The sequence below is a fragment of the Patella vulgata genome, chromosome 1 (assembly GCF_932274485.2).
Source record: "Patella vulgata chromosome 1, xgPatVulg1.2, whole genome shotgun sequence".
In the NCBI taxonomy this organism is placed as follows: domain Eukaryota; kingdom Metazoa; phylum Mollusca; class Gastropoda; family Patellidae; genus Patella; species Patella vulgata.
Window position 1 is genome coordinate 67,733,785 of NC_065879.2, and position 18,979 is coordinate 67,752,763.

The following is an 18,979-nucleotide window of genomic DNA, read 5'->3' on the forward strand; positions in this document are numbered from 1 at the left end:
GGGGCCATAATTCAGGAAGTTACAGTCCGATATGCGCGAATATCGAAAAGAACCGAGATCTTTTGGTTATAAACTTACATTTCAAGTTTCAACAAAATCGGATAAAAATTGTGACCTCTATAGGGTCCACAACCTTGATATACCATATTTTAACGCTATTTGAGAGCGAGGTGTGGCCATTATGTCTGTCACGAAATTCGAACTCAGCCGTCCTTAAGGTGTAACAGTGATATAATAATACGTTTTTCTTAAAATCGGATAAAAATTATGACCTCTATAGGGTCCTCAAGCTAAAAACGCAATTTTTCGTACAACCAGGGGCCATAATTCAGGAAGTTACCTTACGATATGCGCGAATATCGAAAGGAACCGAGATCTTTGTGTTATAAACTTACTTTTCAAGTTTCAACAAAATCGGATAAATATTGTGACCTCTATAGGGTCCACAACCTTGATATACCATATTTTGACGCTATTTGAGAACGAACGGCGGCCATTTTGTCTGTCAGTTTTGGGCCGATTTTCACGAAATTCGAACCCAGCCGTCCTTAGGGTGTAACGGTGATATAATAATAAGGTTTTTTAAATCGGATAAAAATTATGACCTCTATAGGGTCCACAAGCTAAAAACGCAATTTATCGTACAATCAGGGGCCATAATTCAGGAAGTTACGGTCCGATATGCGCGAATATCTAAAAGAACCAAGATCTTTGGGTTATAAACTTATATTTCAAGTTTCAACAAAATCGGATAAAAATTATGACCTCTATAGGGTCCACAACTTTGATATACCATATTTTTACGCTATTTGAGAACGAACGGCGGCCATTTTGTCTTTCAGTTTTGGGCCGATTTTCACGAAATTCGAACTCAGCCATCCTTAGGGTTTAACGGTGATATAATAATACGTTTTTTTAAATCGGATAAAAATTGTGACCTCTATAGGGTCCACAAGCGAAAAACGCGATTTTTCGTACAATCAGGGGCCATAATTCAGGAAGTTACGTTCCGATATGCGCGAATATCGACAGGAACCGAGATCTTTGGGTTATAATCATACATTTCAAGTTTCAACAAAATCGGATAAAAATTATGACCTCTATAGGGTCCACAACCTTGATATACCATATTTTTACGCTATTTCAGAACGAACGGCGGCCATTTTGTCTGTCAGTTTTGGGCCGATTTTCACGAAATTCGAACTCAGCCGTCCTTAGGTTTTAACGGTGATATAATAATACTTTTTTTTAAATCGGATAAAAATTATAGGGTCTATAGGGTCCACAAGCTAAAAACGTGATTTTTCGTATATATAATCAGGGCCCATAATTCAGGAAGTTACGTTCCGATATGCGCGAATATCGAAAGGAACCGAGATCTTTGGGTAATAATCATACATTTCAAGTTTAAACTAAATCGGATAAAAATTGTGACCTCTACAGTGTTCACAAGCTAAAAACGTGATTTTTCGTACAATCAGGGGCCATAATCCATGAAGTTACAGTCTGATACATGCCAATATCGAAAGGAACCAAGATCCTAGGGTGATAAACCTATATTTCAAGTTTCATTGAAATCGGATAAAAATTGTGACCTGTAGATTGTTCACAAACAATTGTGGACGGACGGACGGATGGATGGACAGGGTGACGACAATATACGTCCACATGAAAATGTGGGCGTATAAAAACGATATACTTTTATATTATTATTGTTTTTATTGTACAACAAAAAAGTGTCTATATAAGGAAAGTATACAGTTTATCAGAACGGGGTATTTTTTCTCATAAAGATTAGTTCTTCTATATATAAAATATGGGCGGGGGTGGGGGTGGGTGGCTAGGTTTAGACTGTTAGGCGAATGTTTAATCTGCCATTGGCGCCTACAGAACTAGGACCGGTTGTTCTAAACTATGTTATTTTAACGACCCGTTATTTTGCCAATCTGATTAAAACACAGATCCTATTTCGTTTCGTTTTTTTATAGTTCAAAATTTCGTTTTACTTGTCTTTATAAAAAACGAAACGAAATATAGTTTTGTATTTTAATCAGATTGTTATTTTGCTTATGTGTCGTTTGTTTACTGTCCGTTAAATTTCTCTTGCCGGAAAGTTAATTTCATTATCGGTTGGCTAACAGATTGATTAAAGTTAATCGAAAAGAAGACAATTTGGTCAATGGCTAAAGTTTAAATTTTTAAATTCAATGTACATGTTTAACAACTTTATAGAAATTGAACAAACTGATCGGGATTTAATGTGCAGTCGGTTCACTAAAATTGATTAAAAACAAAAAGATAACTGTAGAATTTCCTATAGAAAACACTATTGAAAAAATATAGTACTTTCCTATAGAAATTTTACCATAAATCTGTAGGAAAAATTATAAGATTTGCCCTACAGGACCTACAGCATATTTGTGGCTGTTATTTGCTACAGGTCCCCAAAATTCTGTAGAATACTGTAGAATTTCATCCTATAGAAAATGGGATTTCGCCCCCCCCCCACCACCACCGAACTCCCTAGAATATTCTACACTGGCATTCTATAGGAGTTTTTCTAAGGGTATACTTCGAATGACAGTCGAACAATGCCATCGGTAAACCGATAACGGATCTCAACAAGTTTGTTAAATATAACAGCAAGTTAACGACCTGTTAAAGCGAGAATTGTATTTTTTAAAGTCATATGTTTAAAATATGCTAAAATAAAGCCTTAAAATATATTTCATCTATACACACAGTCCTTCCTTGTTAAAGAATAATCCTAAATCCTATACTTCACTTGTGTCAGTTGAGAAATTGGCACATATATCGTTTTCTATTTAATCCAACGTTGACTTTTACGGTGTTATTATCACCTGTGCAGGTTTGAACTTTATTAACCATGCACTATTATGCTTATCATTTTATTAAACCACGGAATTTGACCATCGAGTCAACCGTCTCTCTTTCATTGTGTAGACTTAGTTATCAAGTGAAAAGAAATGATACAAATTCCAAATACCATCGGCGAGTAGAAATTATTTCCAATTTTAGGTGAATGGTTTTTACGTGCTAGAAAAATTCCTATGGTTGTATTGTAGTGATATAGAAATAATTATGTTTTGACTTTCTTAGAAAATATAAAATTTTCGCTTTAAAGTTAACGATCCGTTAACTCCGTGTTAACTCCCGGGCCCTGGTCAATAACCAATGCTCCCTAAAGCAGGAACGTCTTAACGCAATGACACACACATGATTAAAGCCCCCATGCTATTCTCTGTATGTAATGACTGGTGTTTCAACACCGATTTTGTTGTAAGAACCAATACAATAAATATATATATTTAATTTTATTTAGTGTTTTCATTTTTATTCTTGAGCGGTTGCGTAGATGGGGGCCCCAATGCTCTGGTTTACCCGGGGCCGATAAATGCTGTTAAGACGGCCCTGTCCGAAAGACTATTATTTCTAAAGATAAGATGTGAATGGTTGTTTTGGGGTTATTCGAAGGTCACATCATTTCCTTTTATAATTCTTCATGTGCGTGTAAATGATCTCGTTTCTTTCTTGGACTCTTTTCATAAGGTTTATTAAATACTGCTGCCACTCGATTTAATTTTTCAGTTGATAATTCGGTTATCTCCCTTCTGGTGGCCTCCCGTTTGCCCACATCAAAAAGCATGGCGAAAACAGTAGCCGCTGGTAAAACGTCTTCCTCACTCTAAAATTAGATTTTAAAAAACAAAGGTCATTCACCGTTGATTATAAACAGCAGAAGTCATATTCAGATAATTGGGCATTCTGGTTTGACGTCTGGTACCTAACGTTTTCTTTAAAGACGCAATCAACAAAGGCCAAAAGCCCGGTCTTTTTTTAAATTCAACAAAAGTATGGACTGGCGATTGTTCGTTCTAGGTTAAATACCATCTTGTCCTCGATGCCCATGAATGGAAATTAGATACCATTAAGACGTTGATAGATTATGATAACAGGCACTTAAAGATAATGGCACGAAATAAAAAAAAAATATGAACATTAGATGGCTATAACTAACGATATGATTGATCAATGTAACCACTATTGGTATTAGATATGGCCTGATCATGTGATCTATAATATCTATCTATTCGAGAAGTTCATACACCCTGTGGTTTGTTAAAAGCGAACGCCTTTTGCATTTGCAATAACAAACAATGTCACTGAACATGGTAAACTAGTGATGAGTTTAACAATAATTACTACCACCATAGCCTGTTTGCAGAAAATGGTAAACTAGTGATGTGTTTTTTTTCTAATTTAACAGGGAGCCGCCGTGACTCGGTGAGTTAAACGTTGGCTCGCTAACCAGGACGCTCCTTCTTCAATCCCGGTGCGGTCTCCCCTTGCCAGACCCTCCGTCCTGTCTCACTGACAAGGGACAACGTAAAGTCGTTCGGAGGTGACAAAAACTCGAGATTCCGTTGGAATTCGAAATAAGAGTAGGCGGCAGTGCCGTTGTTCGGGCACAGTTTCCCTCCTACCACACTGTATGTCGTATGCCCGTCATTGTTAATCCAGTCGGAGTTCGTACAGCAGGACGTTAAACCCCATTTGATTTCATTTTATTTCCTATTTAACAATACTTACTACCACCATAGCTTCGGTATAGAACATGGTAAACTGTTCTAAAGGCATTATATCTTCTGAACGTATCTGTGCTAATAATATATATCTTAAACTTTCAGCATTTATTTTCCAATTGGTTAATACCTGGAAATAAAATAACCCATGTACTTTCAAAATATTGCAACACTAAGAGCTATGTTCTCATCAGCGGTCATTGTTTTTAGCCTATATATAAGCGAGTGTAGTTAAGAACCACATAACTGCATTATGAGGCACCGAACACAAATTGGCAACCCTATTCGGCTAGCGAGCTATTCGACCGATCCAGCTGGCAACCTGTTCGTTGGCAACCTATTCAGAATTAAGACAACAATCGCCTAAACTCATCTATTTTTACCAACCAATAAAATCCAACGTTACGTCTATCAAATGAAAGTAGAATAATATATTATTTTTTATCCATTCCTTTAGCTCAGAATAGAGGTGTAATTTCGCATTATCGTACAAAATTCTAGACATCCAACCAAATATATTCCGAAAGGTAATTAAATAGGCTTTCCAAATATTATCAGTAAAAGTTGGCACAGTCATATTAAAGGGGTGCACTCTCTTCCTAAACATGACTAATTTTTTTAAAAATTTTAAAGGGAAAAACTGTTAATAACCCGTGTCAAAATTCGGACCATCGTACAAAATTCTGATGATCCAACTAAATATATTCTAAAAGGTAATTGAATAAACTTTCTAAATGTCATTAGTAAAAGTTGGCACAATCATATTAAAGGGGTGCGCTCTCATCCTAAACGTCGCCAATTTTCTATATGTAAAAATAGACCGGTATTTTTTTCGAAGTCCAAATTCGGACCATCGTACAAAATTCCGAGCAACCGGCTATATATATTCTGAAAGGTAAGTGAATAAGCTTTCTAAATATTATTAGTAAAAGTTGGCACAATCATCTTAAAGGGGTGCGCTCTCATCCTAAACGTCACCAATTTTTTAATATTTTAAAGTGAAAGAACGGTAATATTCCGAGTCCAAATTCGAACCATCGTACAAAATTTTGAGCATCCAGCTATATATATTCTGAAAGGCAATTGGATAAGTTTTCAAATATTATTAGTAAAAGTTGGCACAATCATATTAAAGGGGCGCGCTCTCAACCTGAACATAGCCAATTTTTCAATTTTTTAAAGTGAAAGAAAGGTAATATTCCGAGTCAAAATTCGGACCATCGTACAAAATTCTGAGCAACCAGCTATATATATTCTGAAAGGTAATTGAATAAGCTTTCAATACAATCATATTAAAGGGGCGCGCTCTCAACCTGAACATAGCCAATTTTTCAATATTTTAATGTGAAAGAAAGGTAATATTCCGAGTCAAAATTTGGACCATCGTACAAAATTCTGAGCAACCAGCTATATATATTCTGAAAGGTAATTGAATAAGCTTTCCAAATATTATTAGTAAAAGTTGGCACAATCATATTAAAGGGGTGCACTCTCTTACTAAACATGACCAATTTTTTTAAAAATTTTAAAGGGAAAAACTGTAAATAACCCGTGTCAAAATTCGGACCATCGTACAAAATTCTGATGACCCAACTAAATATATTCTAAAAGGTAATTGAATAAGCTTTCTAAATGTCATTAGTAAAAGTTGGCACAATCATATTAAAGGGGCGCGCTCTCAACCTGAACATAGCCAATTTTTCAATTTTTTAAAGTGAAAGAACGGTAATATTCCGAGTCAAAATTCGGACCATCGTACAAAATTCTGAGCAACCAGCTATATATATTCTGAAAGGTAATTGAATAAGCTTTCCAAATATTATTAGTAAAAGTTGGCACAATCATATTAAAGGGGCGCGCTCTCAACCTGAACATAGCCAATTTTTCAATATTCTATATGTAAAGATAGACCGGCATTTTTTCGAAGTCCAAATTTAACCATCGTACAAAATTCTTAGCAACCAGCTATATATATTCTGAAAGGTAATTGAATAAGCTTTCCAAATATTATTAGGAAAAGTTGGCACAATCATATTAAAGGGGCGCGCTCTCAACCTGAACATAGCCAATTTTTCAATATTTTAAATTGAAAGAACGGTAATATTCCGAGTCAAAATTCGGACCATCGTACAAAATTCTGAGCAACCAGCTATATATATTCTGAAAGGTAATTGAATAAGCTTTCCAAATATTATTAGTAAAAGTTGGCACAATCATATTAAAGGGGCGCGCTCTCAACCTGAACATAGCCAATTTTTCAATATTCTATATGTAAAGATAGACCGGTATTTTTTTCGAAGTCCAAATTCGAACCATCGTACAAAATTCCGAGAAACCAGCTATATATATTCTGAAAGGTAATTGGATAAGCTTTTCAAATATTATTAGTAAAAGTTGGCACAATCATATTAAAGGGGCGCGCTCTCAACCTGAACATAGCCAATTTTTCAATATTTTAAAGTGAAAGAACGGTAATATTCCGAGTCGAAATTCGGACCATCGTACAAAATTCTGAGCTTCCAGCTATATATATTCTGAAAGGTAATTGGATAAGCTTTCCAAATATTATTAGTAAAAGTTGGCACAATCATATTAAAGGGGCGCGCTCTCAACCTGAACATAGTCAATTTTTCAATACATGTATTTTAAAGTGAAAGAACGGTAATATTCCGAGTCAAAATTCGGACCATCGTACATAATTCTGAGCAACCAGCCATATATATTCTGAAAGGTAATTGAATAAGCTTTCCATATATTATTAGAAAAAGTTGGCACAATCATATTAAAGGGGTGCGCTCTCAACCTGAACATAGCCAATTTTTCAATATTTTAATGTGAAAGAACGGTAATATTCCGAGTCGAAATTCGGACCATCGTACAAAATTCTGAGCATCCAGCTATATATATTCTGAAAGGTAATTCTATATGTAAAGATAGTCCGGTATTTTTTTCGAAGTCCAAATTCGGACTATCGTTCAAAATTCTAAGCATCCAGCTATATATATTCTGAAAGGTAATTGGATAAGCTTTCCAAATATTATTAGTAAAAGTTGGCACAATCATATTAAAGGGGCGCGCTCTCAACCTTAACATAGCCAATTTTTCAATATTCTATATGTAAAGATAGACCGGTATTTTTTTCGAAGTCCAAATCCGGACCATCGTACAAAATTCTGAGCATCCAGCTATATATATTCTGAAATAAAATTGGATAAGCTGGTTGCTCAGAATTTTGTACGATGGTTCGAATTTGGACTTCGAAAAAAATACCGGTCTATCTTTACATATAGAATATTGAAAAATTACTAATAATATTTGGAAAGCTTATCCAATTACCTTTCAGAATATATATAGCTGGATGCTTAGAATTTTGAACGATAGTCCGAATTTGGACTTCGAAAAAATACCGGACTATCTTTACATATAGAATTACCTTTCAGAATATATATAGCTGGATGCTCAGAATTTTGTACGATGGTCCGAATTTCGACTCGGAATATTACCGTTCTTTCACATTAAAATATTGAAAAATTGTCTATGTTCAGGTTGAGAGCGCACCCCTTTAATATGATTGTGCCAACTTTTTCTAATAATATATGGAAAGCTTATTCAATTACCTTTCAGAATATATATAGCTGGTTGCTCAGAATTATGTACGATGGTCCGAATTTTGACTCGGAATATTACCGTTCTTTCACTTTAAAATACATGTATTGAAAAATTGACTATGTTCAGGTTGAGAGCGCGCCCCTTTAATATGATTGTGCCAACTTTTACTAATAATATTTGGAAAGCTTATCCAATTACCTTTCAGAATATATATAGCTGGAAGCTCAGAATTTTGTACGATGGTCCGAATTTCGACTCGGAATATTACCGTTCTTTCACTTTAAAATATTGAAAAATTGGCTATGTTCAGGTTGAGAGCGCGCCCCTTTAATATGATTGTGCCAACTTTTACTAATAATATTTGAAAAGCTTATCCAATTACCTTTCAGAATATATATAGCTGGTTTCTCAGAATTTTGTACGATGGTCCGAATTTCGACTCGGAATATTACCGTTCTTTCACATTAAAATATTGAAAAATTGGCTATGTTCAGGTTGAGAGCGCACCCCTTTAATATGATTGTGCCAACTTTTCCTAATAATATTTGGAAAGCTTATTCAATTCCCTTTCAGAATATATATAGCTGGTTGCTAAGAATTTTGTACGATGGTTCGAATTTGGACTTCGAAAAAAATCTTTTACTAATAATATTTGGAAAGCTTATTCAATTACCTTTCAGAATATATATAGCTGGTTGCTCAGAATTTTGTACGATGGTCCGAATTTTGACTCGGAATATTACCGTTCTTTCACTTTAAAAAATTGAAAAATTGGCTATGTTCAGGTTGAGAGCGCGCCCCTTTAATATGATTGTGCCAACTTTTACTAATGACATTTAGAAAGCTTATTCAATTACCTTTTAGAATATATTTAGTTGGGTCATCAGAATTTTGTACGATGGTCCGAATTTTGACACGGGTTATTTACAGTTTTTCCCTTTAAAATTTTTAAAAAAATTGGTCATGTTTAGGAAGAGAGTGCACCCCTTTAATATGACTGTGCCAACTTTTACTGATAATATTTGGAAAGCCTATTTAATTACCTTTCGGAATATATTTAGTTGGATGTCTAGAATTTTGTACGATAATGCGAAATTACACCTCTATTCTGAGCTAAAGGAATGGATAAAAAATAATATATTATTCTACTTTCATTTGTTAGACGTAACGTTGGATTTTATTGGTTGGTAATAATAGATGAGTTTGGGCGGCTGTTGTCTTAATTCTGAATAGGTTGCCAGCTGGATCGGTCGAATAGCTCGCTAGCCGAATAGGTTGCCAATTTGTGTTCGGTCTTGTCGCCGACCACTATTATTATTTCCCCTGCACTTCGATGTTATTTCTGATCTCTTCGTGAGGCTCCCAGTTTTCGCGAAATGTCCGTTGTGTTGAACAGGTTTCACTACTGTACAGACAAAGCAACAAAAATGGTAATGTCTTTGCTACAGATTTTGTATGCGGATGACCGAAGAAATTTCGAAATACACAAACTTAAGTAGCATGCTGAAAATATCTGACTAATCGCCGTACATAACATCGTAACTCTGCTATCCTTCCGCTTCTAAACCATGAATATGTAACTAAAACCTGGCAGGAAATGTTAATTTAAACCCTTTTTATTCCATTCTAGACCAAAAATAAACACAAATGGCCACACAAAAGGGGAGAATTAAAGGGGGTGAAGAGAGAGAGAGAGAGAGAGAGAGAGAGAGAGAGAGAGTTATAAATATTCGGACTACAATTTGTGTGAAATTCAACGTAAATTGTCCACTGCAGATTTTGTCAAATTCAGAAAACAATAATCATTGTACTTCCATCGTTTCAACAACATTCTTAGCAAGGACAATAACTTTTAATGTGGAGAAAATAATGTGGACACTTCTCAGTGGGATTGTGTATTTCTATTTCTACGCCTTACCCGTTTTCCTTCTTCAAAAGTCCACATAAAAGCGGCATCAGAAAGAGTTTTAATTTTGGTAAATTGTTTTTTTTTACAGCCAGCATCATCGAATTCTGGCGTGGGTGTTATAAGTATTGTTACGGATATGCTTCTCCCGTATGACCGTACTTGATGAAGATAGCCTGAAAAACATCACACAAATGGTCCAATGAGTTATTTCCCTTGAGCTGATGGTAACTATTTTCGGAGAACAAACTACAATCGAACTTGAGTTGGTGGTCACTACCCAGATTAAACTCGAATGTGTACACGGGGACGGCACATGTCTTGATCATTCTGATAAATTATGTCTTTAAAGTTTAAATACTATATTTTCGCTTTAGGTTCTTCCGAGTAGGTGATGCTGCAAACCTGATCACGCAGGGTTCCCGCGGCTTCGTCAAACATTTTTTCAAGGATATTCAAGGATAAATATACGTCAAATTCAAGGATTTTCAAGGACATTTTCTAGCCTAAAGTTACACTTTTTCATCTTAAAAATAACCAAAACATTACCAACTATCGTTATAATCTCCTATTTAAAAGGAATTGAAGACATTTGAAACAAAATTAAGGATCTCAACTGAAATTCAAGGATATTTTCCTATTTCCGCGAAATTCAAGGATATTCAAGACCTTGAAAATGAAATTTTAAATTTAAGGATATTCAAGGATTTTCAAGGACCGCGGGAACCCTGTCACGGCATAAATTATGTACAATGCTATTGCGCCTGTTTACATCGGAATGAAAGGACCGGGCGGCGCAAACTGTAGCTACGTCTAGACGTTAGAAAAATATCGATAAGTAATGAAACCTTTCCTAGAAATCACGTACTCAGGTGAAATTCAGGAAACTGAACACCTTGGCGGCCGACGAATCAGAGATAACAGACAGTTAAGTTAGTGTTGAGGCATGTCTGCAATAATTTGAGCTGTTTAATTTGGAGTTCTCATTTGGTCTATATATACGTATTTCAATAACACGCTTACATGAGCAGAAACTGAAGGTCCCGGAAAAAATTCCGCGAGGTTAGGCATGCAAAACTACCCATTGCTACGTTCAAGCTAGTGAACGAACTAATGACTTTGTATAGATCTGCTGATCAGCTGTGCATTCAGAGCACTCGCCCGCACCCAACACCCGCCAACCCCACCCATTTCCAGGAAACTTGACGAACCTGCAGGTATAAATATACAATCGCCCTGATGTAATGTACTCCATGTCCACGGTATGTCAGCGATCTTAGTGTATTTTAAGGCGTTTATCATTTCCATATCCAACGGCGAGTGACCAGCTACTGAATTCGGGTACTGAAATTAAAATAAAATGCAATAATATAATAATCAAGAACATCTTCAAGCCTATTCTTGCTTCATTCACATCTTTCTCCATTTTACTGATAGAATGTGAATACCCGCCATTCGATGTTGTTTTACCGTTTCTTAAATTACCAACTTTAAGATTAAGTGGCCAATTAGTCTGGACGGGGAATATATGGATTTTATTCATTTATTATAATGTTTAATCTGTTATGAATTTAGATTCACGTTATATTGCAGTAACCTCTTTGGCCCTATTGTTTACTTCTCCTTGAATGTAATGAATTTGTACACTGGTCATGAAGTCGCAAGATAGGATTCAACTACTATGTGCAGTAGCTGGCTTGTCATACGCTGTATGTTTATGTGTGTTAAAGAATTGAAGAATCTACCGAAGTGTTCTATCCAAGGAGAGTTCAAACATTTACAGCTGATTGTCAGCGCAGTTTTTATCTGTGAACACTAAACTGGGTGACAAAAATATGAGTATCTTGTCACTCTTGACAACATGAAGATGGTTTCTATCTCAGTGCATTGCAGCGTTCTAAACTTAGGGTAATGGCCAGTCACATTTGTACCCAAAGTGTCAAAATAATGATTCGAATACAGCCTGCTTCATTAATGAATAGGGGTTATCTTACTTCCTCCTTAAAAGCGAAAGCTGATTTATATTTATTTTCAATCAGTATAAAATCTCTTCTGCCAAACAGAACACAATGCAAGTTGTGATCTTCATGACTATGTAACATGGACGAGGTTCCCCCACTGGACATCCATAATTCGGCTTCCTGTAAATAGTTAGCTATAGTACCACACTGCACACATTTCGGTAACTGAAATAAAAGAATGGAATAACGGAATGGATGAATGAAATATGTATTAAATAATAATGTGTGATTCATTTTATCATCATTGACCTGTGAAATAACTATGTGTCCCATCAGAGTGTTTTTCATTGGGACTTAATTTGAAAACCATATTGGTCCATGATACATTCATTTGGGTTTTCACGAGGAGCCCCAAATGTCCGTGACATATCCATGGTGGCATTTATCGGTGTTGAATAGGATGCCATAATAGTTACGATAACCTAGTCCGCTGAACTTATTAAGTTTTCAAACTTAGAGAGCAACCAACAATGGACAATCTCATTAAAACCAGACGTTAATTGTTTTGTTTTGTTTTATTTTTTAATTTATTTTTGGCGTATTTTGTCGGCTTTTAGATCACCTGAACGTCTTGACTATTCAAATTCTTTGTATTTGTACACAGGGCATTTTTGTTCCAATGAGTTCTGGGAATGGATTTGGGTGGTCTTTGCGAAAAAGCAATTTGGAAAACGATTGCCTGAACTAAATTATAATTTAGTGTAAAAATCAGAATTATAAACGAAACGAAATTGTAATCTAATTATAATTATATTGATTTTATATTTACCGGTAATTCATGCATCATGTCGTGTGGAACAGTTCCAGCTAAATACCAATCTTCATACATATATTCAGCTAAAAATTTCTTCAACTTCATTGTTTGTCTTTCACGATATAAATAATCTTTCTTTGCCCCTTTTCTCGTTATAACGGATATGTTCAGATGTCCATATCTGTATAAATTGGGAAAAAACAATCAACACAAACTAACCTAACAAAACTGAATGACACTGGACAGGTTCTACCCCCATCAAGAGGTTCTCACACAGATATTAAAATTCGGGCTGATTTTCAAGGCTATTCAAACTAATCTGTTTTAGCATTAGTTATTTAAAACTATACTGTTTATTTACTAATAATAAGTCAATAAAATGAACTACTATTCAAATTATAGCCTATACACAGCTAAAGGAAAATATATATTTATAGCCTCGAATTGAAAATACATCAAATAAATTACAATTTCAGTATCCTTCGAATAATGGCTTAAAATATTCAAATATTAAAAGCTGCATTGAATGTGAGTGACCACTACATAATTATAGCCTATACACAGCTAAAGGAAAATATATATTTATAGCCTCCAGTTGAAAATACATCAAATAAATTACCATTTCAGTATCCTTCGAATAATAGCTTAAAATATTCAAATATTAAAAGCTGCATTGAATGTGAGTGACCACTACATAATTTGATGTGGCACATGTTCTCTGTGCATGAGATATAATGTGGTAGTATTAAATGTTGTCTCAACATCCAACGGGTCATTTTAAGGAGACGAATGCCAGAGACAGTACAGAATACTATTTGTATATTTATTTTGTGATCCTAATCTAACCAGTGTAGTATTTAACATAAACTAACCTATCCCACCTTAGCAGTCTAGCACTAAACCAACGCGTTCCATCCCATCCCAGCAGCTTGGTGCCCAACTTAACCAACCCCACTCGATCCTGGCAATCTAGTACCGAAACCAACGCGTCTCGTCCCTTTCTAACTGCATACTAGCAGTCTGGCACTACTAACCCTAATCTAACCGACGTCACCCTAGCACTGAACTCAACACCTTTCATCCCAACCCACCCAGCCTAGCAATCTAGTACTAAACCCAACCTACACACCGCAGTCTAGAAAGTACGACGACACGCTCCAACCAACAGTGGAATACCGAACCAAACCCAGCTGCCCCTATCTCAGTAGTCGAGTACTGAGTCCTTACCACCCCAATAGTTGAATATCACACATACCAAGCCTATCCAAACTATCCCAATAGTCCAGCCCATCCTAACTGTTTAGTAACTACTAAACCTAACTTATTCCACTTAATCAGTCGAATATCAAATCCATCTACCTTAACAATATAGTGTCGAACTTACGTTTTTTTCAGATAGTCATCCTTTTCCCATGTGTTGAAAATTGGTGATTCTGTTATAGAATCTCTAAATACTACTGGCTTCCACGTGCTAGCATAGTCATAATAAAGTTCTTTAGCATCGGGTATACCTTCATAATCTTCTACGGGCCCTACAGGCGATCCCTGAAATCCTAAAATGAAACAAATCCATTTAGCATGAGCAAAGATATCATAAAATGTCCATTTGACTGCGATCCGTTTTGCTCAAGTTGTTTTTGTTTTTTCAGTATCTTATGTATATAACCATCCATTGGACAATATTCAACATGTTTCATAACGTTAATGTGAAAGCTTTTAACTCTCCACACGATAGCTGGGCTTTAGGGTAGCGCCCAGTACAGTTCGAATGGCACGTAAAACCGAGCTCTCGTGTACACGTTGTAAAGCACGTAAAAGTACCCTTGACAGTTCTGAGCAACATTTCCCACATTGTATGGCGTATGACCGTCTTCATTAACCCAGTCGGTGCATAACACTATGACATTAAAACCCATTTCATTGATGCGTTCATTTCTATTCATTCAGCTCGTCATTTCTTACCTAATGGTCTTAGGTGGCCGTCTGGAATACGACGATTTGATTTGATTATCTGTGGCGGGAACTCGGCATCCATATTTAAATCTTTCACAAATCCTATTTTAGCAGACGACATTCCAAAGAAAATCAAGCACGTTAAAATAAAAAGTGTCGCCATTTTGTTTAATAGTTTAAAAACATAAGCATATAATTTCAAAGAAAATTTAGATTTTTTGCAAAATTACATAACAAAGTCTTCAAAACTATCTTTTGAAAGACAACCTCACTAATTCACAGTTGATAACAGATAGTTTGCGTTGATTCAAATGTAATTTATTCGCCTTTCTGATTAAATTCTCACAAAAGAAAATCACGCGATTTGTAAAACCACACCAATTATATAATTATTATCCAATAAAGTTCATATTTCAGTTCCTGAAGAAACGGTTCATAATATTTGTATCTCAGTCTTGTGTTTTCTGTACCGGCTTTCTACTAACTGAACGTGTAATACACACGTATTGTTATTAGCGCCACGTAGCGAGAAAAAAGCGTGGAATATTTTATTATACGTCGTTTACTTGAAGACAGCATTGATTTTCGACTTGGTAAGGTAACACATGGCGCGGTGTAAAACTTTCAAGTCCAATATATTTTCATATATTACTAATTTGACAACGTGTTACTTGTAGTATACATAGGGTCGATTGCAAAACATTCAAGTTCAATGGGAGCTGGTGTGGCTTAGTGAGTAAGACGTTCGCTCGCTTAGCAGGAGGTCTCGTGTTCGATCTCGGTGTTGCCGAGCAATTTCATCGAATATCCCGGCGTGCACCCCCCCCCTTCCTACTTGTCAGCCATGCTGAATAGGGGGCCTTGCAATGAACAACATATAATCGTTCGGGTGGAACGAAAAACCGGGGTTTAAGGTGGATCCAGTCGGTAGCGGGGTGGCTCTTAAAACTGGTCTCGAAACCCGTCGCCTGCTTTCTGCGCATTGGTCATTAAAATTCCTTTGGATATTAACAATTTTCTATTCAGCCCAGCGGCCCATTGCCCATATGGACAGTCCGTCCCTGGTTCCAGACTATTATTCGATCACTTGAGTTACGCTTAATTACCTTAAATAGTTATTTGCAAGGATGGTCCTTTGCTGCAGGGAATGAAGATGAAAAACATATAGTTGCCACACTACGTGTCATTGTTGGGGCATTGAAATCTCATGTACGTTTTATCCGCTGGACAAATTGCATGCAGTCTCAGTATCAAACTGGCAATGCCCCCCCCACCCCACCCCCCCCCCACACACACAAACTTGCAGCGTACAGAAAGAAGTAGACAGAAAATAGTTGCTACAAAATATATACTATCGAGCAATTATTAAATTTTGAGAGAGAGAGAGAGAGAGAGAGAGAGAGAACTGGGGTTTAACGTCCACTCGACACAAACTAGGTCATTTCGGGACTAACATATGGTTTAATTTTATTTCAATAATTCGCTTGCGCTTAGGGGTCTTTAGCAGTGAGAGGAACCCGAAGGACCCGGGGAAAATCCACGAGGTTGGACAGGCGACCCTACTCCTTGTCACGTACAACCGGGGATTCGAAACCACGCCAGTTGACTCAAAGACAGGCCTTATAATACAGCGCGCACGTGCTAACCATTCGACCATCCAACCCGACATCTGAGTTATGTAGTAGTGTTTCATTTCAGATGTCACTGTCCAATAGGGACCAGTGTTTAAAACGGGAAATATTAGCAAATGCTATAATAATATACTTTTTATGTAATTCTGTACATTAAAAAACCTAATTGAATTGACCATGGGTTTCAATTATTAAAAATTTATTTATTTTCCAAATTGTGGATTGGCTCCGCTTAACTCTGATAATGCCAGGGGCGTGCTGGGGGCTCCGAAGGAGGGTAGGCAGATCAAGGAGAAAAAATTTGGTTCTGTGGCAAATGCTAGAATTGATTTGGCGTATATCTGAGCCATGGCATACCATACACTGACAATTGGTTGAGGGATTTTAATGATTTAAAAGTCCTGAAGATCTGAACATGAACATTAACTTGTTAGCAACAATCTGTATTCACGTAGTACTAGTTTAACAGTATAAAATCACCCCACTGGTTGGTATATTGCAATCTCTTTTCGTTGCGTACTAGTATACAGTTTAAAATCAACCTATAGACCGGGAGCCCAGGGGGTCAACCTAGCTGAAAAGTGTACCAATTTTCTCCTATATGGTATCAATGTATGTATATCTGGTATCATCAGAATGTAAGTCTGTCGGGTTTCTGGTGGTGGGTGTGGTATTCCACGCCCTAAATGCCATGATCCCCAACTAGGCTAGATTAGCTCAAAAGTGTACCACACGAAAATCTTACTGCAGTGTACCGTACATCTTCAGGTTTTACAAAAACACTCTGACAGACATTTCTAGTGGTGGAGTACCCTTGACAGAGCTATGTAATTGCCAGACATTTGTAGTGATGGAGTATCCCTGACAAGAGTTATCTAATTTCCAGACCAAAGCTAGGCTAGATTAGCTGAAATTTGTACCACCTAAAACAGCTTTGGAGTTGTTCAGTACCACCACAGGAGTCATGAATGACCACTACCACACAGTTTGTGCGGTGGGTTACCCCTAACAGACACGCCCCAAAATGCCACGCCCCCAACTAGGCTAGCTTCGCAGGCACTGTTCCCGTGTCAGGGATACTCCATCACTACAAATGTCTGGCAATTACATAGCTCTGTCAGGGGTACCCCACCACTGGATATGTCTGTTAGAGTGTTTTTGTAATACCTGAAGATGTATGGTACATTGTTGTGCGATTTTCATGTGGTACACTTTTGAGCTAATCTAGACTAGTTGGGGGGCATGGCATTTTGGGCGTGGAATACCACACCCACCACCAGAAACCCGGCAGACTTACATTCTGATGATACCAGATATACATACATTGATACCATATAGGAGAAAATTGGTACACTTTTCAGCTAGGTTAACCCCCTGGGCTCCTGCTCTACTAGTCTATTAATTTGTATTCATGCAGTTTACAAAATTCACAGTTACATGCCTCGGTATGTACAGTTTTCAAAGCACACGCTACGCCCAAGTAGGGGGATCTGGGATGTTTTATGAAAAGCGGGGTATGTTATAGAGGATGATGGCTGATGTGAGGGGGGGCGAAAGTTCATTTACGACCATAAGCCCCCCCCCCCCCCGTCGTTGCATGAAATACGCACACTGATTCACGCACAGGTTGACGGTCGCACACCCTAATCGAAAAAGAAATCAGAGAAATACAAGCCACACCCCACTGAAGATGAAAGCAAACCAGCGGCGAGGAGAGTGCGATTGTTTTTTTTTTATTAGTGTCACATAGGGTCTGGTTTGAAAAAGGGAATGGCAACAGGAAAAGAGGCCCAATAAAGGCATTATGACAATGGGAATATGATGTTATCGACGCGGGCATTTCCATGGCATGAGTATTTCAATTTATTCGGATTTCGAAGGTACTTTTTCAGAATGGAGAATACTATATTTCCGAAGATAGGGCACTATTTCAGAAGAGGACACTTCTTCAAAATGGAGGGCGCTTTTTCAAAATGGAGGGCGCTTTTTTTTAAAAGGTAGGGCACTTTTTCGGAACGGAAACACACTGCCACCCTACCCCCTATACCTTGGTTGGAAATCTCGTTTGATTCGAGCGTTATCCAACAGTAGTGGTTTTTGGAGGGGTGGGAGCAGTGAGGGTATTGTGAGTGAGACTCGGGTCGTGGGCGATCAGTGGGAAGATTAAATGTGATTATTTTCGCATCTCTCCGCTCGGCTGTCCCTAAGCCTATGGGCATTTAAAGCGTCCATACCACTCTTCAAAAAACTTTAATTGTCTTATAAAATGTTATAAAACCTCAGAAGTATTTATTAAACTAAACATGTCAAAAATATTAGGTGTTTTCAATCATCGATGAGAATCATGGCTGCGCCACTGAAACAATGTAACAAAAACGTAAATAAAAATGTCACAAACTGTAATGTAACAAATTGTACTTGTTAGCTGAGTTTCTCGGGGTTGTTTTCTCAGAAAAATCACCAAAAAAAGATCTTTAACACCTTCCTTTGACCTCCGCCCT

General features: G+C 36.9%; 1 protein-coding gene across 1 annotated transcript; it reads right to left on the reverse strand.

Annotated features, from left to right (window-relative positions):
- Positions 1-3,318: 3,318 nt before the first annotated feature.
- On the reverse strand, positions 3,319-15,354 carry LOC126820477 (uncharacterized). The gene is made up of 8 exons (XM_050548472.2): positions 14,857-15,354; positions 14,279-14,447; positions 12,910-13,075; positions 12,114-12,305; positions 11,331-11,463; positions 10,132-10,295; positions 4,612-4,734; positions 3,319-3,706 (listed from the first exon to the last, which is right to left on the reverse strand). The coding sequence occupies exons 1-8, from the start codon at positions 15,008-15,010 to the stop codon at positions 3,512-3,514; spliced, it is 1,296 nt and encodes a 431-aa protein (XP_050404429.1). The 5' UTR covers positions 15,011-15,354; the 3' UTR covers positions 3,319-3,511.
- Between the last annotated feature and the right edge of the window lie 3,625 nt (positions 15,355-18,979).